At 52.3% G+C, this 23652-nt stretch overlaps 1 protein-coding gene across 6 annotated transcripts in view; it reads left to right on the top strand.

The window, feature by feature from the left end:
* Positions 1-16509, top strand: part of Arhgef7 (Rho guanine nucleotide exchange factor 7) — a 132712-nt gene extending 116203 nt beyond the window's left edge. For 2 of the 6 annotated variants that reach the window (XM_047552850.1, XM_047552855.1), the window contains exons 17-22: positions 1315-1408; positions 2994-3083; positions 5778-5954; positions 12703-12802; positions 13043-13097; positions 13930-16509. In XM_047552850.1, the coding sequence (XP_047408806.1) occupies positions 1315-1408; positions 2994-3083; positions 5778-5954; positions 12703-12802; positions 13043-13097; positions 13930-14052 (639 nt within the window). In that variant the 3' untranslated portion in view covers positions 14053-16509. The other 4 variants (XM_047552852.1, XM_047552853.1, XM_047552854.1 and 1 more) reach the window with 4 other exon arrangements.
* Positions 16510-23652: the final 7143 nt, after the last annotated feature.

Below are 23652 nucleotides of genomic sequence, written 5' to 3'. Positions count from 1 at the left end.
GTTCTTCATGGATTCTGTTTTTATCTTGGCTATCTTGCTGAGAGTCGTGCCCAGACAGAATTTTTAAATTGCAGGTAGCTGCTTGAAGGATATGGATGTTCTTTGTTGGTGTTTGTGATATAAAGAAAAAGTGAGATAATGCGGGCAAGCACTGATGGAGGTTTAATTGCTGGAGACAAATATTGGGGTAGAACTGCTGGCCAAAGAGTGGAAGGGCGAGGGAGGGTCACGGAAGCAAGCCGAAGCACGTGGGTTGTGGTAAACCTGGCTGCGAGTGCTTTTAGATGCCACAAGGGAGAAGGGTGTTCGTCCTTTGCTCACAACTCGTCATTCCCAACACCTTCAAACGCTAGTGAGAAGTCGTCCCCAGGGAGAGTTGAAGAGGAGCCAGAGCCCCTGGAGTGCTGCCTGTCGGGCCATCCTGGTGGGTGCAGGTTGTGGGCAGAGGTGCTGGGCCCTGTTCCCTGAGCCCTGGTGTACAGTTGTCTGCTGGGCAGGGCAGGACTGGGCACTGACCTGTCCAGGGGTCTGGGCATCTTCCTTTGAGTAGGGGAAGCACTGGAGTCCACAGTGGACATGTTTGTTCTGGAACTGATTGCTGGGCACTTCTAAGAGCTTTGTAAATGCTCGTTTATTCAGAGAAGACTTTGCAGCCTTGCTCCCTCAGTGCTTGAGTCTGTGTCCAGCAGCACGTCCCCACAAAGGTGTGACTGAACTGACGCAGGCAGCCTTCTTTAGTGTCTGTCCAGCACATGCTTGGCAGTTGAACCCTCACCTGCCCCTCGGGCTCCACTTAGTTTTCACCTCAAAATGAGGATGTGCCAAGTGGGCAGGGCAGGTCGCCCCTCCCGAGCAGGTGCTGGGCTGGCTGTGCGTGCCCCATAGCTGTCTCTGGACTCAGAACCAGTGGGTTCCTGGCCTCTTGCTTTGCTTTTGTCTTGAGACTTCAGCACTTTCCTGGAAGAACTGACTTGCCTTGGTTTCTTCATCTCTTTCTGGTCAGCTGTGCCAGGTGGGTCTGCCCCATAGTTGCCAGCCTCATCTCCTGGCTGCCTGCCCTTTCTCTCCTACCAGTGGGGACACCTCTGCCACTTGCTATCACAGGACTGGTGAGACCCAGGTAGCACAAGGGTTTCTGCTGGAGTTGAGGAAGATTAGTGGCGAAGGCTGAAGACACTGTTGGTCTTGCGTGATCTCCACGGTGGGCAGAGGCCCTGCGAGAGCTATGGGACGCATGTGGCAGTTGGCTCGCCTTACCCAGGAGCGTGGCAGACTCTGGCACCTGTCGGTGTTCTCTGTCCTTTGTGTCCCCAGGACCTCAGCAAGAGTCCCAAGACCATGAAAAAGCTGCTGCCGAAGCGCAAACCTGAACGGAAGCCTTCAGACGAGGAGTTTGCCTTGCGAAAGAGTGAGTCCCTGTGCTGGGTGGTGGGGCTTGGCGAGTGCGATGGAGGAGCTTGTGGCCATCCACAACTGCCCACAGCAGGGCTTGCACCTCGAGGTGGACCAGCGGGTGGGCAGGAAGCATGGGGTGGGGGCGTGGGACCAGGACCGAACTGTCCATGGGGCCTTACCTGCTTATTCACTTGACCCTGAAGCCTCCTCTCCAGCCAGCAGGGCTGTGACCAGGGTCACAGTCCTTACTGTCTCTTCCTAGGGGACTCAGGCGTGAGCTGGGGAGCTGGAAGCAGTGTTTGTCCTACTCTGGGGTTTCTATACCATGCTCACAGGCTGTAGCTTTCGGATTCATAGAACTACTTGTAGAACCAGTGGGAAGATTCTCTGCCCTGCCTCTTGCTGGGTGGGATTTGCCCCACAGGACATATAGCAATGTCTGAAGACACTCTGTTTGTCACAACTGGGTGAGGGCTACTGCCCTTGGTGGTAGACCAGGGTGGGTATCACACAGCATCTTGCAGTGTGCACAGACAGTTCGTTGCACCCAGCACATCAGGCCCTGGTGACTGCTGGCAAGGGACACAACAAGCAGGTAGCCATCTAGAGAACTGTCCAGGGCTGAAGGAAAGTTCCTGGTAGGGACAGGGCATGTTCATTCCACCCTGGTGTCCCTCCCCTCAGGAACAGGAACAGAGCCTGTTAGCCAGCAAGTACTTGCAGTGCCAATAGGGGTCTTCCACAGGTCTTGAACTCTCTGCCATTGCTCCTTTTCACTGTGCTCATTGGGACTCTTCAGGGTTTATTTCCAAAAGAAGGCCCATGGGGGAGATCTTTTACTCAGAATCTGAGAGTAGTTGGCATTGCCAGGAGAGGTGGCCCCTTGACCCAGCAGCTCTGATTCAGGTGCCGAGCAGCCTTCTCCCTGTCCTCAGTGTGAGGCCCTCTTAATGTTGGGAAGCCAACAAGACGGCACCTTCCTTGGTGGTTCTGACGTGGTCGCCCTCTCCTTGTCAGTCACTGGCAGACACCTAGCCCCTTCTTTGTGCTCTTGCGAGGGACACGGCTGTGAAAGAAGGAAACGTCCCTGTCCTGTTAGAGTGCAGGCATTGTGGGAGACAGGAAAAACAAGCAAACTCTTGGTGCGTGGTCCGGGGCATGCTCAGACTGGCAGGCCTGGGGGACTGCTTCTCTGCAAGGGCAGCATCGAGCTCGTCTGCCCTGGCTGCAGGCGCAAGGCAGGAGCTGCCTGGGGAGTGAGGGACTGGTGATGCGGATCCCTCGCAGGTCCTCAGGCAGCGGGCTGCCACCGCGTCCAGAGGCCTGGCCTACTGCACGAGAGCAAGTGGGCTGAGGTGAAAATGCAGCCAGGCAGTGAAGGTGAGAGGGGATGGTGGTGGGAACAGGTTGATGGTGACAGGGTGAAAAGGGGGGCAGATGTCAGAGGGGCTGAGTGAAGGTGGAGCCCATGGTCATCATTCTCAGTGTGGTGGAATTTGCCATCTTACCTGCTGGTTTCGGCCAAGTCGGTCTGGCCAGCCGTGGAGTGTGACTCTGGGATGCGTGTTCAGTGGTGATGCATCTGCATCTCTCTCCAGGCACGGCGGCTCTGGAAGAAGATGCTCAGATTCTGAAGGTCATCGAGGCTTACTGCACAAGCGCCAAGACACGGCAGACCCTCAACTCAAGTGAGTTTCGCAGGAATGCACTGAGATGTGTGTTCTTGTCACAGTCTGAGGAAGTTTCTCCCTGGGCCTGAGCTGCTGTGAGGGAGGGCGGTCTCAGGGACGTAGCAGGCAACACACACAGGGAGCCCAAGATCCTGGATCTTCTGAGCAGGATCTGAGCTGTGGACAGGGTAGTGGTTCAGTTTTCTAGCTAGTGTTCTGCCATAGGGCTCCGCCAGCATTCGTAAAGCTTTCACTTAGATGTGTTTAGAAGATAGCGGAAGGCTGGTTATTTCAGCCCGTTAAACTACTGGTGTGGTGTAGGGATTTGGGAGTGGGGTAGCTCTTTAGACTTGTTGGTTGTTATCCAAAATATAAACCTGGAGCAAGGCTCCTGTAGCTTCCTTTTCTTTTTCTTATTAATATTTGGAAACAAGCACAAACTAACTTCTTTGGTAGATTTCAGCAGCACAGAATTTACCCATGTCTTATGTGTCAGGTTGAAGTGAAAACATTTCAGTCTGTAGTGCGGACAAGAAGGAGGTGGCTTTTCAAATCTCCCTGGCAGGCGTGAGGGCAGTGCAGTGCGGCGGCAGCTGGGCAGCAGTGCATGGCCTGTGGGGGGCCTCTCCACCTCAGCGGGCCTCTTGGCTGCTGCTCCTTAGCTCTTGGGCTTTTCTTGGCCTTGGAGCCCTGGTGGCTCAGGTGGGACTTGGGCATTAAAAGTTGGCTTCCCCTGGGGCGTTGGGTCCCTGCTGCTGTGGCTTTTGGCAGAGTGTGTCCCTCCCCCTCCATTCTCAGGCCTGCCTGCAGTCGTGCTAGTGCAGCTGAGTGTGCGTCCTGCTTAGACTAAGGCTGAGGAACAGAAAAGCGGAAGGACTTTCCGGCTGTGAACATAAGCCAGGCACAGGGCCAGGTAGAGTTGTGTGTGCACTGGGCCTTTTCTGCCATTTCCAGTGTTGTGACCAGCACTGCCCCATAATGTGCTTATGGCATTTGGACTCTCTGCCAGTAGTCAGCACAGTCCCTGTTCTGTCCCTCCCCTCTGGTGAAGGTGCCTGTGGTAGTGACTGGTCAGAGGGATGAGAAAGAAGTGGGAAGGCCTGGGTACTCCAGGAGACTGGAGCACCTGTGCGTGCAGCTCGGCAGTGATTCCTAAGTGCAGACTATCATGATTGCAGGTACTACATTTTCATGATTTGTTAGGCATAGTACTTTAAGTATAATAGGCTATAGAATGTTTTATGAATGTTGAATTTGAGATTTTTAAAAATTAGTCCTCTGAATTTCAGATACTTCAATAAAATTTAACCTAGTAGTCTCAGATGAAGGTCTGAGTCTCTCAGGGGCCTGTGAGCTTCAGGGGCCCCACAGCGCCACCCCATTCCTCTGGGTCAGTGGCAGCACCTCTGATGAGTGTATAGCTCTGCTGCTGCCAGCCGTGCAGCTTCCACAGAACCTTTCTTAGTGCCCTGTCCATGTCAGCATGTCCATTGTCCCACACAAGAAAGCATTGGTTGGTACTCTGATGTTTTGCTTTTGGTTGACACTGTGGGCAAAACTACCTGGGGCAGAGAGGATAATCAGCCCAGGCATCAGCCTGACCCTCCCAGCATCGGTTGTGATGAGGAGGGCACGCTTCCTTTCCACAGGGAAATGGCTCACTGGCACGTTAATGCGCAGTAGCAACAGCTCTTAGAAAGGGTTTACTTTACCAGAATGCAGCTCATTTTTTGGGCCAAGAGGCCCAAGCATTTAGAGTGTTGATTTCTTGCTCAAGGAAAAAGTGGCCTGCCCAGACTGCGGAAGCTAGTTCATGTGCTGTCTGCAGAGAGGCTGCTTGCTGCTGTGGCTTCTAGTCCCCATCACAGCCCTGTCTCCCCAAGGGAGGCCCTCTCAGCTCTGCATGCTCTTATGCCCAGCTGCCTGCCAGGTTCACTGCTTTCCATTGCCAGCTGTTCCCTGCCCACTGCCATTCTCCTTAGCATAGTAGTGTTGCCAGTTCACGCCTGTCATCCTGATGGCGAAGGGCGTGCACAGGGTTGATGACATTGTGAACAGACTCAGCCTCTACTCTGGCGAGCTCTGTAAGCAGTAGGGGAAGGTACAGGCGCCCTCTTAAATCCCTTTCTCCACTCTGAACCTACTGCACTGGTTGTGGGTTCATAAGGTAAGTTTAGACCCCCGCTGGTGATGAACAGTTTGGCAGAGGTCATTGAAGAAGTAAGTCAAAAATCATTTTGATGTTATTTTTGCATTTAATGCATCCATTCACTAAATAGGAAGTAGTTTCACCTCAGTAAATGGTACCTTTTACATATAATGTCCTAATACCATTTGTTAAGAGAAGTAGTTAATTGTCAAGCATTTATGGAATTAATCATTTGGACATGGGCAAATCTGTAGAAAAATTTTTTAGGTGAGTGCTTTATCTTAAAAAGGAGCAATTTAGAAGTAATATTGGGTATAGGTTTATTAAAATAACTGATCTAGTTTGTTCTGAGGGTTGTGCTAATAATTTAAGTTCATTATTTAAAACCCAGCCATAAATGAGGAGAAATAAGCATTGTTGCCATTTTTTTAAACAATATTTCTCTTTTCCTTCTCTTCCCATCACCTTTTGCTTTTGTTTCATGTTTTGGTTGTGGCTCTTCCTGTCCGTCCCTCCTCATCCCACCTCTGCCTGTCGCACCTGTCACTCCATCCCCGTCTTAGCATGGCAAGGCACTGACCTGATGCATAATCACGTCTTGGCTGATGACGACCAATCAAGTCTAGACTCCTTGGGTCGTCGCAGTAGCCTTTCTCGTTTGGAGCCCTCAGACCTCTCGGAAGACTCTGAGTATGACAGTATATGGACAGCCCATAGTTACAGAATGGGTTCTGCATCTCGTAAGAGCTGTTGCTCATATATCTCTCACCAGAACTAATGCACTTCTGAGCTTTTCTTAACCAATGCTTGTTGTATCGCAGCCTGCTTTTCTTAGATGTTTCTTGCTGTTCCTTGTCTCTTTTATGTGATATTTTAACAACTTTTGAGAGTGTTCCTGGTATTTTCCGTTGTGCCTCCTGGAGGCTTGATTGCCAGTCGAGTATGCATTCAAGCTGCTGTCTGTTGAGGAAGACGGTGGGTTCACATGAGCCTGTGCCAAGGTGCTTTTCCCAGTGGAGCATTGTTCTATACAGACTCAAAAATGCTTTGGGGTCCCCCTGCCCCCGCCCCAGTGTAGCAGCTGTCTCATTTCTTTTTGGATACAGCTGTATGGACATTTTTGTATTTTCTACCAGAACCACACAGGTTTGCGATCTTAAGTGCCAGCAACATGGAGGAGACTCTGGCCTTATGTAGGGACCTAGGTTTTTTACGTGTAACAATTGACCAAGTAGCTGCGATGAGGCACTGAGAGGAGCATCTGTAATGAGGCTCCAGGTGTGAATGATGTGCATCACGGTGCCACGCAGTGCTGCGTGGCTCTGGGCCTGGCAGTTGCACAGAAGGGTGGGTGTTGCATTTTTCAGAGCTGACTTGACCCCCGAGCTCTGTGCTCTCCTGCGTCCTGCCTGTGGGGTGTGGGGAGCTTGCCTTTCCAAAGGTGTGCAGTCACTGCTCATCACAGCACATTCCCTGCCCTGCGGGTGACTGTGGCCACGGCGCTGAAGGTCTGAACTGCGCCATACAGCCCCCCCCCCCCCCCCCCCCCCCCCCCGCACTACCACTTTAAGTCGGAAGCATCTGGCCCCTGCAGTGTAGGCTCAGCCGTGCGCAGAGAGCGCAGGGTTGTGTGCTTGGCTTCCATCACGGCCGGCTGCCCCTGACATCCATGCTGCGCTGTCTGTGAGAGCTGAATACACCATTGCTTCCAGCAGCCAGCTGCAGTGAAACTCTGTTTACAGCCCCATCCGATGAGCCGACCCCTTACCCTGTGGGTGGGGAAGGTGCGCTAGGCTGCCTTGTCCCTTGGAGGAAACCTCCCCTGCCTTCCTGGGACTGGCTGTAAGGAGTTTTCACTGCCTCACTTGGGCTGATCTCGCTTGAGAAAGACTGAATGTGGTGTGTTGCATTCAGTTGCAGCAGCACGCCCACGCCTGATCATGGCTTTGGGGACAGAACTGTCTTCTCCCCGTCCCGCTGTTTGGTGTTAAAATGGAACCTCCTGGTTGTATTTTACGTGTCCATTGGAACCACCTGCAGAAACAGGAAGCCATGGTGAATCGGGAATAACACTGTTTCCTTTTTAGGGCGCTGGAGTTCCAGGTGGCAGTGGTGTCTTCCCCACCACCCCTCGCCAGGCCAGCGTGCTCAGTGTTGTACAGAGCGTGCTGACACAGTACTAAGCCTGGGACTGGGCCCTGCTGCTTGCCCGCCAGCGGTGCTAGTGAACTCCTGGCGGGGACGTGCTGCTCAGAGAGCTGGGCGCCGTGTCTGCCTGAGCATGGCGAGGCACAGGGCCCACGGGCACCATTGACCCTGATGCCAGTGTGTTCCCACAGCCACAGAGCTGCTCGCACCAACTAGAGATTTCATATTTTTATATCAGTTAGTAAAATAAGAAAGTTTAGGAGCAGTCTTCTGAAATTAGCACCCAGTATTAATTTCTAGAGGTTTGCATATGTTCAGCCAAATAGCAAGTGGAGATTTTTGACAAATCTAATACAAAGTTTACATACTTACGCAGTATCATAAAATGGATAGAGAGGCGATTTTTTTTTTTTTTTTTTTTTTTTTTAAATATTACACAGAGTAGTGCTCTTTTCTGGAATTCACAGAACACCTGCTTTGGGACTGAGGTAGCTGACTCAGCAGTGTCGCTGCCGTGGCTTTCCCCTCAGTTGGTGCAGGTGCCTGTTAGTGCTGCGAGCACCACGGTGAGGTGCAGCCCAGCACTTGGACTCTTCAGCCCATGTCTCATTGGTTGCTATCAGTTCCTGTGCCCCAGAGTTCTGATGCTTCGCCATCTTTTCTTTTTGTACCAGTCAAAGCCATGTTGATGATTTTTGTCGACGATGAGATCACTACAGACTAATAGCCTGGCTTTTTCTTTATTTGAATTCATTTCAAAGTCTGACGCCATTGGCTGTGGTGACCTGGTTAGAAGTGTAGTGACAGGCCTGGAAGAGTCTTCGTGCGGCAGGTGACCGACGTCCAGAGGCCAGCACACACGTGCTTCTGTGGAGTGGCAGCCAAGCTCACACCGCCCCTCGGGCTCTGTGAGCCTGCCTTCTGTGTGTGCTCGGTGTCACGACGGAAGGGCGAAGGCTGAGCCAGGAGGCAGGGCTAGGCCAGCAGCAGACCCTCTGCAGATGTTCCCATTGAACTAACACGCGCCAGAAGTATTTAATACTCTATATAATTATGTGTTTTGCCTAAAATTGCCAAAACACAGTAATGTGTATATAGTAGTATAAGATCTTGAAAAAAATCTATATATTGTGCTCTTTATCTGTGAATGGGAAAAGCCATTTTTAGTACATGACTGCCATTTGAAAACTCACTTGGATGTAAATCTGAATGTTGCATTGTATTGTACAGTATGCATATTATTGTTTGTGGTTGCATATGGCAATGAAGTGTTTGTTTTATAAAAAAAGACATGTTATGTACAGTTGAAATAAATTTTGCATTTGCTAGCCTGTGGCTTTTAATATTTGTTCCATGGGGGAGGGGAATAGTACAGTTGGCCAATGGACACAGCAGGGCTCTCCTCCCCACTGCAGCATCTCCAGGCAGCCAGGCCATGGGACCCGAACGTCTGCCTCCATGGAGGACTGGGCTTTCTTAGGTCAGCTGTGTGCTAGCCAGTACAAGGTTACTCCTGACTCATTCTTTGTTTTATAATCCTTTCTTTTTTTAAAACAAATTCTTAATCCCTGGAAGTTCTGTCTTCAAAAGGAAGCATTGTTGATTTGGGGGCATAAATGGAAAAAAGTACAACTTTTAAATTTTTAAAATTTTAACTAACATCAGTGTTTTCCTTTTGTTTCACAAAGTGCATGCTCATGACTCAGAAGAAGAAAGCAAAGCAGAGTAAAAGGAAGGAAGTTAGTTCCTGGTGCAGTGCAGGGCTAGACTGTTTGTGGATGGAGAGCTCAAAGGGAAGAGGCCCTCCTTTCCCTAGGAAGGAAAAGTGGGCTCAAACCGTAGAGCCATGGAACAGCATGGCCTGCGTGAACTTGGGAGAGTCTACCAAGTATGTTTTTAAGTGGAATGCTTGGTTCCCTCCCGAAAGTCATCTCAGTAGTCGATGCAGACTGGGGAAGGTCACAAGCTTAAGAGGGAAGGCCCCAAAAGTCCACTCTTAGGCTTCTGGTGCAGGCAGACCCGCACGTACATGCACACACCTCACACCTGCCGTGGATTTGACAGGGCTCTGTGGTTTCTGATTCAGCAGGCGGTTGTGTGTCGTCAGCATGTCCCCCTCCCACTTCCAATCGTGTTCCAGCAGCCAGGATGGCAGCAGAAACAGGTGGTGGAGCCCCAGGTGATCCCTGCTTTGCTACAGCCCGGGCACGTCACCTCATCCGTAAGGTGGAATTGCTAGACTAGATCCATGCTTTTCAAACTAAGGTCCCAGTCTCTGGGGATCTGTGACTACTGGGGAAGGTTCTGAGATGTGGCTAATGATGTGTTTCCCCCACTGGATCACACCCTGTTTGGAATGGATGCTGCCATGGGAACCCAGAGCTACTCGTGTCTATAGCCACATGGCACTAGTGCCCCTGAAGTGACTGTGTGGAAATTGTCACTCAATTGTCCCAGCAGGCCTTGAGAAGTGGACACTGTACCTACAGGCACGTTCTGAGAGTCCACCAGTTTGAGAAGTGCAGGATTGGTGCTCAGTGCAGATTAGTGTTCTCTTGTGTTACATTTTTCTTATTTCCACCTCAAGATAGGAAGAGTGACAAGTGAGCAGTTCTGCCTGTGCATGTGTCTGAGACCCATTTGTGGGGTTTAGGTAAAGTGCTAGACCATTCTTTGCTTTTTGTGCTATTAAGTGCTTTTCCTAGCCGAGTTAATTCAGGAAAATTGTGCCACAGTGCCTCTAAAAATTCTTTAATAATATCTGAGATATCTTGTTAGATCCGTGTACTTTGGATTAAAAGAAGTAGCCTATTTATTTATAAACCTGGTTAGAAAACATTTCTGTATTTTTTTGTTGACTTTTCATTTTTTTGTCATTTTAGGAAAATATGCTGAAATGAGTAGATGCATTGCACGAATCCCCATGCAAACTTCTGACCTTCACTCACAAGCCTCCCCACTCACCATCAGGTGTCACAGGAGCAGAGCAGTTAGTACATTCTATCTCTGATACAGACTCTCAAACTTCCACTTACTGTGGCCATGGAGCTCTTTTGTGCCTTCAACGTATTTGCAAAAGTGAGATCAGTGTCGTGCATGTGCAGCTATTTACCAGTCCTTGTGGGTTGTAGTTATTCAGATTAATTCTGTTCCTTAATGGAATTTGAGGCATTTATCCATGAATTTGTTTGGTGAGAGATCATGGCAGAGCAGCATTGAGTCCTCAAAACAGCACTGTAGAGATGGCAGGGAGCTGAGACGAACCGTCACCTGGGGCAGGGGCCCTCGCATCTCACAGAACCTCCTTTCTCGCAGAGTGAGGTCCTATGTGACTTTATCTCGCTTGTTTGTCAACAGTGTACACATGTGGAATTTAAGTTGCCTGCATGCATTTACACAAAGCCTTTCCACCTCCTCAGTCGTTCTTGCTGATCCTTGCGAAGATGTGTGTTGCAAGTTGAACAGGGCACATGCCCCTATTGACTCTGAGGTGGTCGCCAGTGGTCTGGACCCAAAGCAGGGCTCTCAGGGAATTGGTAACTGCAGGAAACTCAGAGTCTACCGAATTGTGTACTGTGCCCCGCTTACTTGTCTTCACAGGGAGATTAAGTGGAGCTGTTTGTTGTCTACACTGGGGTATAAATATCTTCTATGTTTTTCTGGGCAGATATCACATGAATTAACTTTTCCTTTAAAGACAGGTAACCTCTGTGTTTGGATGGGAGGCACGGGGAATTTCATCTGGCTGCTTTCCTGCAGTTCTCTCTTGTGGGGACTGTGTGGCCCAGCAGCATGCCCCACCAATAGGAAAGGCCTCGGATGAGGTAGCCTGCAGCCCCTGCCCCCACTGTGAACAGGGCAGCTTGAATGGGAAGACTGTCTCCGAAATAGTCTAGATATTTACTGGTGAATATTCGGTATGCCTGCTCATGTGGCTTTGACAAAATTCTAAGCACTGTGCTTGATCACAAGACCAAATTCCTCTCAGTACTCAGAAGCCTCTGCTTTCACGGGCGTTGAAGGTGACTCTGGAGCGTGTGCTGTGGATGCAGACTTGTGCTTGACTGCTTACCCAGAGTGCTCTTCTGCACCTCAGCTTGCTGAGGGTGGACCTAGCATCCTAGTTTTACCCAGCCTCTGCCTTCTGCAGGGGATGTGTTCCTGGTACCCCCTGATAGTGGGTCTTGCAGATGCACAGAGGGCAGCCCAGGGAAACTTGCCTGAGGCTACACGGGCTCTGAACTGTCTTTGGGGAATGGCATACCCTGCTTCCCTGACAGGGATGCTGGTCCCTCTTGACAGCGGCTGTCCCCCTTGCTCCCCACAGGGAGTACTGGGGAAGCTCTCTTTGTAATTCTGCCTTAAAACATTTGTACTGCCCTTCGGTTTCCATGGTGACTGGGGTACTCAATAGGTATGCTTCTTACAGCCTGACAGACTTTCAGGAAGACAGAAACCTGCAGCAGGCAGGCTTACTGCCCCTCCACGGTCAGCTCATGCAGGTGTGCTTTTCCAAGGAGAACGTCCCTTCCCCCAGAAGCGTCATAGGCGCTTGTGTCCCTGGTAGACTACCTTCCTCCCATGTGTATTGGTGTGATTTTTCAAGAATATGAATGGTGTATTCTGCCACACGGTGAGATCTTTGAATCGTCACTTCTCACATCATTGGAAGTGGTTCTCCTCCCTCACCTTTGAAGCCTGTACTTGGGTCTCAGAGTTGGTGTCTGAAGTGCCTCCCTCACCTCGTTCACCCGGGGCTGTCCCTCGCAGGCTCCTGTGCTCGTGTTCGTCGAATGGCATACACATTCCTCTGATATTGTGAACAGTTTACTTTCTTTTATTTCGAACAGTTCCAGGGAATGGAGAATGAAGTTTTTATAAAATAACCAGATAATGAACTTTACTTTTTCTAAAATTATGCACTATCATATCGTAATTTTTAGAAGTTGTTATGGTGTTTTTTAAAAATTGCTAGTTTTAAAATTTATAAACAATGTTTATGCTGTACGGGATCCTGTATGTCTTTAAATTTGTGGAACGATTTAATAACTTAAAATTTGGTTGACTATCTAGGGCAGTGTGGTCAGAATCTTCTAACTTACTTGCTATTGAAAATCTTTGTGTTCAAAGATTGTAATCTAGATTCAGAAACAAAGTTGAATACGTTGCAGAAGGGCTGGCGTTTCCCTCCGCAATGCCATGGGCGTGAAGAGCCTGCGCCCGTGGACAGGTGGAGGGGAGCGGGGGCGCCGTCCTGGGGCGTGTGGAGGGGTGTCATCGAGCCCTCTCTTGGGTCTGCCATGGCATTCACCTGAGATTCTTTTCCTTGAACAATCCTAGGTTCACGCAAAGGATCTGCTCCACAAGTCTTGCTTCCAGAAGAAGAGAAAATTATAGTTGAAGAAACTAAAAGTAATGGTCAGACAGTGATGGAAGAAAAGTAAGAGTCTCCAGTGTGGGAGTGGGTAGTAGAGTGGGAACTCCCCTGGGGCTGGGGCTCAGAACCTCACCGTCAGACTTTCCTCGTGGACTGGGCTCAACCTCGGCAGGGACGAACCTGCCGAGCACAGAAGTGGGTTGTTAAAGTTGTGAGTTCAGAGGCCACGAACTGGGAGAGTGTCCTGTGGCTCTGTTGGCGCCCAGTACTGCCTCTGTTGACGTGCACATTCCTCTGTTCCAGGAGCCTGGTGGACACAGTATATGCGCTAAAAGATGAAGTCCAGGAGCTAAGACAGGTGAGACGGTCACTTCTTAAAATCTTTTTTTAAGAGAGAAAAAAGGAAAGCAAATATCAAAAATGGTGATTGTCCATAAGAATTCCAGCACAAAAGCCATTGTCTTCTGTCAGTGTGATGGACCAGGAAGTGTGCTTTGAAATGACTCATGTAAACCCCTCATAAACTATACTGTTTTTGATATCATAAACCATCTCAAACTTTGTTGGAATGGTAATATAGTCTAAAATGCGGTCTAGTTGAAGATTCTGCTCCCCGCGTGACTCTTCTTTCACAGGTAGTTGTGTGCTTCAGAAGCCAGGAGGTAGTCAGCGATGCTTGGTGCCAGCGGGCGGGCTTGTGTGTACAGGCCAGGGCGGGTTTGCAGAGAGGTGGGCAGACGCTGGAGACAGGCACAGTGCCCTGGTGTGTGGTGTGGCTGGCGCTCGCTGGCAGGATGTGCCCTCAGGCTCCTGAGTGCCCGGGCTTCGCAGTCTGCGCTCTGCGTACCCTTGTGTTCACTCCTTCACTCTGGCTCACTGAGTCGCTGTTGCTTCCATTCCTTTGATTCTGTGAGAAAGACAAGGGTGAAGCTGCTCCTCCACTGCTTTCAGCCATTTTCTGTGGTGCGCTTCTCCAAGGCTTGGTCGCGTATGGACCTAAAGAAGGGCCACTGGGAGTGTCCTCAGCTGTGAACCATCGGGGCTCCCAGGAGCGACCACTGTGCCCAGTGCGCGCGCGTGCACACACACACACACACACACACACACACACACACACAGACGAACTTAGGGGAAGAGGCTGTTCTGAGCACCAAGGACAGTGAACATGCTGTGGTCTGCTTAACTTGCAGGATAACAAAAAGATGAAGAAGTCCTTAGAAGAGGAGCAGAGGGCCCGCAAGGACCTGGAAAAGCTGGTGAGGAAGGTTCTGAAGAACATGAACGATCCTGCCTGGGATGAGACCAATCTATAAGGATGACCATATTTCTTGTTGAAGACCAGTTACTAGGCCAACCTGGGTCCCTGGCCCCAGCTTGGGTGACATCCAGGACTGAGGACATTGTCTTCATCATGCAAATAGAAATGATCAGACTCACTGAAGAATCCACACATGAGGCATAGACACTGAGGGCCCGAGCTGCGTTAACCTCTGCCAACCTCTCAGTTACCTCATTTGCAGTAAGTGCGGTGACAGACTGAAGCCCTGGCTCTTCAGACTCGTAGCTGAATATATCAGTGGTATGTCTGTGTACTTGTTGTAAATACTCCACGTCAAATGCACATCCGTGACTGTGTGCTGGGAATCACCCTCCTGCCAGGACTTGCTTCCCTCTGACCTTCTGGTCATGGGGTTAGAGGTCACATCACGCACCCTTGACAGCAGAGCTGTAGGGAGATGCCTCTGGCAGGTGTTGGATTATCCTGCACCAGCCTGGTCCCCATGCGCTGTGAGCAGATGTCCCATCTCAGCGCGCCGGACAGATTAACCTTTCTTGTGTGCAAGGGGACTCTGCACCAGTCGGAAGTCTTCCCTCAAGCAGGATTCCAACTGTGACTGGCAGCCATGTGGAGGGCAGCACTCCGCAGAACTAGAACAGCCCCAGCCCAGGGACCTCTACGTCCCCGTCCTTGTGTGGGTGTTTGCTTGCCATTCCTCCAGATCCTGGGATCATGGGAGTGTGCTCTGGCTTTTGGGAGGCAGCTCAGATTTTCCTTAGGCTTGTTTGGAAATGTGACAAGGGTGCCCCATTCCATCCTCCCCCGAGAGAGAACTGGAACCTGCACGTGAGTGTGCTCTAGATTGCCTATCGCGGCAGCCGGTGGGCACAGGTGGGGCCTGCCAGGAGCACACAAGCCTGCTTCCTTACAGGCCAACCTCAACCCTGTGGTGCACTTCACTACCGCGTCTGCCTGTGTGTGCAGCGCTGGCTGGCAGTGCCCGTGCTGCTGTCCACAAGAGCCCAGCAGGGTACCTGCAGTACAGCTGAGCAGTGAGACCTGAGTCCACCTGCAGGGAGACCAGGGATGAGGCCTGTCCTCACCCAGCAGACATGGAAGACAATGACCACAGGAACTGAGCTGTCTTTCTGCCTCCTATGGGTCAGTTATGAAGTGAGAGGAACTCCAACGTAGACAGTGTCCTCTCATTTAGTTTGTGTGTGTGGTGCTGGGGTTAACCCCAGAGCCTCCTGCATGCTAGACAAGCGCTCTGCCGCTGAGCTCTATCGCCCCAGCCCTTTTGTGTTGAGACAGGGTCTTGCTAAGTCACCCAGGCTGGCCTGGAACTTGTGGCCCTGCTGCCTTGACCTCCTTTGTTGCTGGGACCACAGGCATGCACCCCATGTCCACACTGGTTGTAGTATCACACATCCCACGCCCCATACCAGCCTGTTTGCCTCGTACATGACTGGTTCTACTCTGGTGGCCAGGCTGCCCTGTAGCTGCGGCAGATCCCCAACCTTTGGATGCTTGGTGCCAGGTGCCCTTTGAGCTGGCGGGCTTCCTGGTACCCCACTGCCCCTGCTGGTACCCTGCACAGACCTGGACAACGAACTTCGCAGGGAGCACTCACTATGAGCTGCTGTCTAAAATTGCCAACTTTCAGGACTTGGCATTTTATTCATTTATGCTGAGAAAGAAAAGATCAGGTTTTGTTTTTCATGAGCCCTGTTTTTACAAGTGTTTTTGGTGAGTGCATTTGCTCTTGCAGCAGATTTTAACTCAGGAACAACTCCCCACGATCTCTCTGCCATGGCAACCAGAGACGTTGCGATGCCGCTCTGCTGAGAGTTAACCGAAGACCATCCTCTTGTGGCTGCTCGTGGGCTGCCCGTGTCCCAGGATGCTCTTACAGACCTGCCTTAACGCTCAGCTTCAAGTATTTTGTGAGAATACTTGTGTTTGTCACACCCCCGCCCTAGGCTGGGTGCCACCAAGGTGGGTTCTCCACACGCCTTCCTTCCTGTGGACCCAGCATCTTCTGGGCTTTCTAGGGAGCCGGGAACGTGGGTCTGAGAGCAGTCTTCCCAGACCTGCCCTGTCGTGCTTCACTGTACTCTTCACGTGTGACAGGGTGGGTGGTGATGTGGTAAGTGACAAAGGGGCACCGCTCTCCCGGGCTGCTGATTCCTTCGCACTCGTCTGCGAGGGGCGAGGAGACAAGCCTGTCCTGTAGATGAGAAGCACTTTGAGCTCAGATGACCTTGGGATGTAGCATCCGAGAGTCCACGTGCTTGGCCACGTCTCTGCACAGGCACCGGCACTGGTATCTCGAACACCTGCCTGCCCGTGCACACCACGATCACGCCAGCCGCCCAGGGCACACTGACAGCACGGGACCCTCAGCACCACAGACAGTGCCCTCCTGTGGACCGCTGCGATGTTTGTGCTGCACCACTGTAATATTAAACGGATTATTTTTCTTACTTCACAAAATGTGTCACTTTATCTTATTTGATGTATTTACTGTGGGCATGTGTCTTTTGGCTTTATAGATTTAAAAAATCTGGTGTGTTTTTATTCTGGAAAACCTCACATTTGCCTTTAAAAATCAAGTCAAGATTAGCCAAAGATAATAGGGTTAGGTTGAGAGAGAGTTTTAAGGAAAGGAGGCTGGAGTGACACTCACTGAGGGGCAAGGACTCCAGTCCACCTGCCGTACCAGAAGAATGACCTCCAGGCTGGAAGGTGCTCACTGGGCCCTTGCATGCCGTCAGATGAATGGGAGCGTGTTTGAAAGCATCTCTGGGGTTCCCTAGGAATCGCCATAAGACAAAGGAATTTGCTACGTGCTTGTCTGTTACGGCTCGACCTGCCGTGTCCTTGAGGTTGCCTGGCGCTCCCTGGGACAGGTGTGCTCCCTCCAGTGAAGAGCGGGAGAAAAGCACAGGATGCCATGGCACAACGGTGGCGGGGTGGGTCCTTTGGTGACTCGGGTCAGCCCGCCCTTACTGTAACAGCGTACTTGAGTACTCAGGAGGAGGAGGGGTTATTCTGGGTCACAGTTTCCGGATGACAAGAGGTGTGACAGTCTCTGGCCATTGCCGCACCTTCCCCTGCCTGGTGCTTTACGTGACCACTGTGCTGTGGCACCTCGCTCCCTGGTCATCCTGGAAGGCAAGCCTGCAGGATGGAGATGGTGTGACTTACTCTCACTGACACGGGCTGCGAGGCCACTCCAAGTGGCGGGAGCCCAGGCTGGCCAGACTGAGGCCCCTGTGTCAGCTCCAGCGCCTGCAGCACTGTGGTCGAAGCTGCAGGCCAGGCCATGCTTGTCTGGACGGGACAGTGCTGAGGGTGTCAGTCTGGAAGGGCACTTGTATCCAGTGGTGTGGGGCCTGGCTCAGTGGGCAGCCACTGTAGCTTGTCATCTCGGCTGCCCATTTCTGAAGCAGCCACCTTGGATGTGCAGCCACCCACATGACTGCAAGACCACAAGTGCGCCAGGGGCTAGAACTTCAGGGGTTTGAGTTATTTCAGGGTAAAATGAGTAGGCATTCAGAGAACCCCTTCTGTTGGTTCTCATTGTGGTGAGTGGGTACATTAGACGTCTTCAATCCGAATCATTCATATTGAGGAGTTTGTACGTTTTTGTATTTTTTTAATCATAAAAATTAATACCTGCTTATGAGGAAAACCTAAGCCACACACAGGAACAGAAAGCACACACCTGCCTTCAACCTCGCACAGTGCACGGGCCAGGCCAGCGCGGTGTCCTCAGCTGAGCGAAGGCCAGTAGGTGACATCCACACGTGCGACTTTTCCTTCAACAGAGCCCGCCTTTGTTGGCCTTTTTGGGGTCCCTTCTGTGGGAGCAGGTACAGCCCAGACCCTTGTGCTCGATGAGACGCGCTGGCTGGCCACGCTGCAGCTTTTTTCAGTCACCTCTGCGTAGATCCTTGGCAGTGGCAGGTGCCACTGTATGTGTGCTGGGAACATCTTGGCACAGCGTGCAACCGAGTGGAGCCCTGACCAGCATGTTCTGGGTCTGTGTAATTTGGGTGGCACTTGCCTTGTTCCGAGAGGGTATTTGGTGATACCCTGGGAGAAGGCGTGTGAGGTGACCATGGGGAGACGGTGTCCGGAGACGATGCCCCTGGCAGTTGTGCAGCTTCTCCAGAGCAGCCTCGTCACAGGAGCCTTCGGAAGTGTGTCCTCCGTCCCCAGCTCGCCTCAGTGGGGCCTGTGCTTTCTGAGTGCAGGAGAGGACGGGACCTGTGACTCTGGATCAGTCCTGTCCCCAGGTCTCCACAGTGACTTTTAAATTCTTCAACATGACCCTCTTTTCATCCCCATTCCCAGTGTGCTTCCATGGTCACTAAGAAGATGGGTGCCCAGGAAAGGAGCCGCGCCCGTCCTGGTGCCCAGGCCGCCTGCACCTGCAGTACCGCAACCCTCACTTCTCTCCGGAGTAGGCGCCGCAGCCACGCCCTTCCCTTGCTGTCACTCTTGTGCTCTCCTTTTTAACTTTATTATAAGGTGTCAAGCTCATGTGAAATGCAGAGAAGAGAGTGAGGGCTGCGCTGCCACATCCTGCATCTCTCCATCGTGGCCCTGGGCTGTCCCAGGAGGGCCCATGAAGACAGCAGCACAGTCACACATGGCCACGAGTCTGAGGGCCCTGGTGCAGGGGTCGGGAGCCAAGGCCAGCATCCGCAGCCTCGTGGCCTCAGGTGCCGGATCTGGGCGTCCTCCCTGTGAACCTGGAGGACGGCACTCCTGGCTTCTGAAGGCGCCTGCACAGGGGCACTTGCATTCCAGCTTCCCTGCCCCAGCCTCTTCTCTTCCCCACACAGGTCGCACTCCGGCAGCTCCGGCTCCTTGCCCGTTTCCTCTCCTCCACCGCCCTGCAGCCATAGCCCCTGTCCCTGAAGGAATGCTGGTGGGGCTCTGCTCCCGAGAGGTCAGCCCTTGCCAAAGCTGCTCCGCCACTGCCCAGCCTTAGTGTGGGTGTCAGATCTGTACCCCGCACACTGAGCTGACCTGGTCAGTAGGCAGAACAGTGACCTTGAAGATGTCCATCCCTATCCTCAGAACCGTAAGTCAATTTGCAGGTCAGAGGGGTCTTGCCAATGTGATGAGCGAGGACCTTGACATGAGGCCAGTGGCCCCGGGCTACAAAAGCATCAAGGTTGGGTCAGAGTCACGGGTGGGGATGTGGTGATGGGGACAGGTCGGTTGACATGAGGAAGGAACCCCGAGACAGGGAACTTAGGTGGTCTGTGCCAGCTGGAGGGGTGAGGAGGTGGTCCGCTCTGGGACGCAGGGAGTGGTGCTTTGAACACTGGAGTTGGAGGCGATGTGTTAGGGCAGCCTTAGGAAGCTGACCACGCCAACGCACAGGACCAGCTGGGTTCTGTATGTTAGCAGTGAATAACTGGACATTGACATCTTGAATTTAGCATTGAATTAGCATCAAGACGTGATTGGATTCAGGATGAACTTGAGATTAAAGGCTTAAGTACTGACGCTGGAACATCACTGAGCTGAGGAAGCACTCGGTGCAGACGCAGGCCTTGGATCCCAGCACTACTCAGTCTGTGGACACCCCCCTTCCTCCCCCGTCAGTACATACACAAAACAGAAGTCACTGGGCAGATCAGAAGAAACCGGCAGGTTACATGCCTGCCAGCGTCCTCCCCTGGACGTTACACAAGGTGGCCATCCATAGATGCCCACCTGGAGGCCAGTTCATGACAGACTTACTCCCCAGAGGAAGAACCCAGGAGGAGCCCAGTGGCCAACTGGAGTGAGCAGGTGGCACTGGGGCAGCTGTGTGGTGACACCATTCCCATCCAGGTGGCACTTGTCACCTGCAGCTCCGGGCACCTCCAGGCCTGGGCCGGTCACAGGAGGCAGATGAATGTGGGGTCCCTTCAGCCCCATTCCTAGGAGGCCCTGCAGGAAGACCTCTGTGGAAGTAGAGGGTAGGTGAGTGGTCAGCATGCACCGGACTGGGTAAGGTGGCTTCACGCAAATGAAATGTGACAAATTGCTGGCAAGACAGGCGAGGAAGGTAGGCCACACCTAGTCCTGGTCAGAAAGAGAAGCCAGCGTCCACCACACGTGCTTCAGACGCCGAAAACGCGGCGCAAGATGGAATGGGCAGTCCTGGAAACCCGTCTGAAAACTCCCGTGAGGAGCCAAGCAGAAGACAGCAGACACACTTGAAGGAGATCGATCCTGCCTGGCCATGGCCTGGAGCAAACCTGAACTCCAGAGCATGGAGATGAGTCAACACTGCAAATTCATGGGATTCATGTTATGATACCAACATGACCACAACAGAACAGGGACAATTTGGGGCTAATCACATGAATAATAGATGCAAATATGCTAAATGAAACGTCACATTGACTCTTCCAGCATATGAAAAAGATAACCAAAGTGGATTGATTGCAAGGACCCAGATTTGACTTAAGAATAAAAAAGGCTGTGATAATGCTGGGGCTGCAGCTCAGTGGCAAAGCGCTTGCCTGGCACAGGTGAGCTCTGGGTTTGCTCCCTAGCACCACATATAAATAAAAAAGACCCTTGGTCCATCTACGACTATGAGAACAAAAGGCTGTGATCATGTGGTTAGATTCAGAAAGCACATTTGGTAAAATTGTGTCCATTTGTGGGGGTGGAAGTGACAGCAAACTGGGAATAAAGGGCTCTGCCTCATCGGAGGACGTGCAAAGCCATCATGGTAAAGGCAGGATGCCCGTGTGGCTGAGGAGGAGCGAGGAAGGTCCCTCACCCTGCCTGGGCACTGCCCTGGTGAGGAGGAAGAAGGGGCATGCCGGTTGAAGAGGAAACGAAAGTAGTTTTCAGGTGTGCCATGGTGTGTGGAAAATGCAAAGAAGCATCTATGACTGAACAGAATTAGTGGTGTTCCATTACCAGATCTACGTGGAAATTGACTTTCTATAAATTAGAAACAAATGGAAAACAAAATATCTTTCAATAACAAGATATCTCAAATAGGAATGAATAGAGTGAAAAGCATGTAGGCCCTTAATGTAGAAAAGCCTAAACGTCACTCAAAGAAACGGGACGTCCCACGAGTGGATGTTTTAGGTGGTGCTAGGGATCAAACCCAGAGCTTTCCCGTGCCAGTGGATGGATCAGTGGATTAAGACCCAATGTGGGGAAGGGTTTACCTCTCCTGGTTGTTTGATGGATTCCATGACATGCCAATAAAACCCTCTGCTTTTTCCTTCCCCTTTTCTAGATCTTGAAAATAATTTCTGCAGTCCGCATAAAAATGAAACGTCTAGAGTGCAAGAAGCTCATGAAGATGAGCAAAGCAGAAAGCTTTCCCTGGCTATCTGCTGCGGGGCTGCCACAGACTGCAGTCTGCAGGGGCCTGCCACCTCAAGGGTGCCCCGCAGACAAGGGAAGGACAGTTCTGTGGCTTCCCTCCCTGCCATGGCTCCAGGGGGCGGGAGCCCAGGCCTCCCCTCCCCACCTAGGCCTGGCCCGCCTGGCAGGGCGGGAGGTGGGCTGGGCTGACAGGTGCATGGTCGGTGGCCTACCGTCTTCTCAGGTACCTCCCAGCTGACCCAGCTGCTCCTGCAGCCCACGCTGAGCTCTGCCCTCCCTGGCAGGGCCTTTGTGTTCTGCCAGGAGGGAAGCTCTCCCCAGCAGGGGGCTGGGCAGCCAGGGCTCCCTGCGCCCTCAGGGGCCTCAGACTCACGCTTTCCAGGCAGCACCATAGATTGGGTGGCTCCATGGCCATCGGTTGCTTCAGTTCCCGAATTCAGAGTCCAGGGGCTGGGCGTGTGCAGGGAGGGTTCCTTCCGCAGCCGCCAGCAGATGTGTGAGGGAGGACGCTGTGTTTGCTGCTGTCTTCAGGTCCCTGTATGTGGCTAGGTCGAAACGTCCCTCTTTCAGAAAGACACTGGCTGTTGGATTCAGGCCCACCCTACTCTAGTATGACATTGAATTTACACCTGTAGTGACCCTGTTTCCAAATAAGTTCATGTTCTGAGGTACTGGGAATTAGGGCTGGAAGAGACCCTCTTGGGGACACAACCGTGACGTCTCCATCCAGTTCCATCCCCTCTCCACCAGGAAGGGCGTCCTGGCACTCATGGCTCCGTCACACAGAAGAGAAGGTCCGTCCTCAATAAAAACTCATCGAGCGGCTAAGGAAATCGGGGTGATGCAGTGGGCTGAAGGCACAGAGCATGCCCCCGGTCCACGTGGTGGCTCAGCCCCAGGGCTGCATTTGTCCTGGCAGCTACCTTAGGAATGGTCCTGGCCGTTGGCTCCAGGGGCTCAGGCTGGCCGTTGCCAGATGCATCCTCTGAAGGAGCCGGGACTGCGATGGCTTCCTGATCCTCTCCAGGTCGGTGAGTGCCAGATTGCTCCAGTGTCTCCAGGCATTTCTGGAATTCCACAGGAAGGAGCCCAGTGAACGTGCTGCTGGACATGGTCCCCGTGGAGCTGTGGGGCAGGAGATCTGGAACTCCGCAGGGTTGCCTTTCCCACGGCACCCTGCTGGATGCCCACCACCCAGGCTCTGCACTGCTGAAATGGATGCTGTTTTACTTTCTCACTAACTCAGATGCGATATTTAATTAATGTGGCTTTATTTGTAAACAAAAGTGGTTGACATTTAATAATGGAGAGTGGGTATGTAAGTGGCAACTCTTCTGAATGTGGTAACATCACAAAATTAAAAGCCGGCGGCTGCTCAATGTGAGGGAAATGAATTATTCAGGGGAGCTCCGCTCCATGACAGCAGTGTGCGAGGACCCGCTGGGAGGTTGGGGCTGCGCTGCCATTCCACGCAGCTGTAAGCGCAGCCAGGCGCAGGGCCTCGGTGGGCTCCCAAGGGGGAAGGCAGGGGAATGGGCACCCCTGCCTCTGCCGCGGGGCTTGGCCCTGCAGCCTTGGAGGCTGGCTCATCAGGGCTCCTGCTTACCTGCACCCAGCGGCGCTCCACTGCTTGCTCCCGGTGCTCCCTGCTTGCTGTCTCTCACAGTGCGGTCGACCTGACACGGCTTGTCCTGGCTTCTTTCTTGAAGGGAAAGGAACTTTTGTGTTCACGTCTGCATTCCAGCAGTGTCTAGGGAAAGTGGCTGCTCCGAGGAGACCACAGCCTGAAGGAAGGACATGGCCAATCCAAATACCTGGTTCCACACCAGGCTGGGTGGGCCATGGGATGGGGCCCCGCAGGGGCAGTGGGACTCGGGGCCCAGGGTGCAGTAGTGCCTCACACTGAGAGCCTTGCCCAGGCTGCTGATCAGCACGGGTCTGCACTGCCCCGCACAGCAGCTCCGGGTGGACATCCCAGCCCTCAGTGATGAAGTCCCATCTGTGGCCATACCACCCCGAACCCATCGGATCTCGTCTGAATAAAGTCCTATGTGACATCACGTGACCTCATGGTTCTATGTGAAGGCAGAGCAGGCAGGGACGGGCCTGCCTCTGGTTCACACTCCACTGGTGTGAGCAGCAGACGGAAGGAGGTGGTTGATTCCTTCTTTTATCGAAAAGTTGTTCCCCATTTGGAGTATAACTCAGAGAGACAGGGCGGCCTGGAGGACTCGGCCCCAGGACATGATAGACAGGTGGGTCCCAG

This window comes from Sciurus carolinensis, chromosome 5 (assembly GCF_902686445.1).
Source record: "Sciurus carolinensis chromosome 5, mSciCar1.2, whole genome shotgun sequence".
NCBI lineage: Eukaryota > Metazoa > Chordata > Mammalia > Rodentia > Sciuridae > Sciurus > Sciurus carolinensis.
Note: the sequence above shows the minus strand (reverse complement) of the source record. Positions and strands in the feature narration are given on the sequence as shown.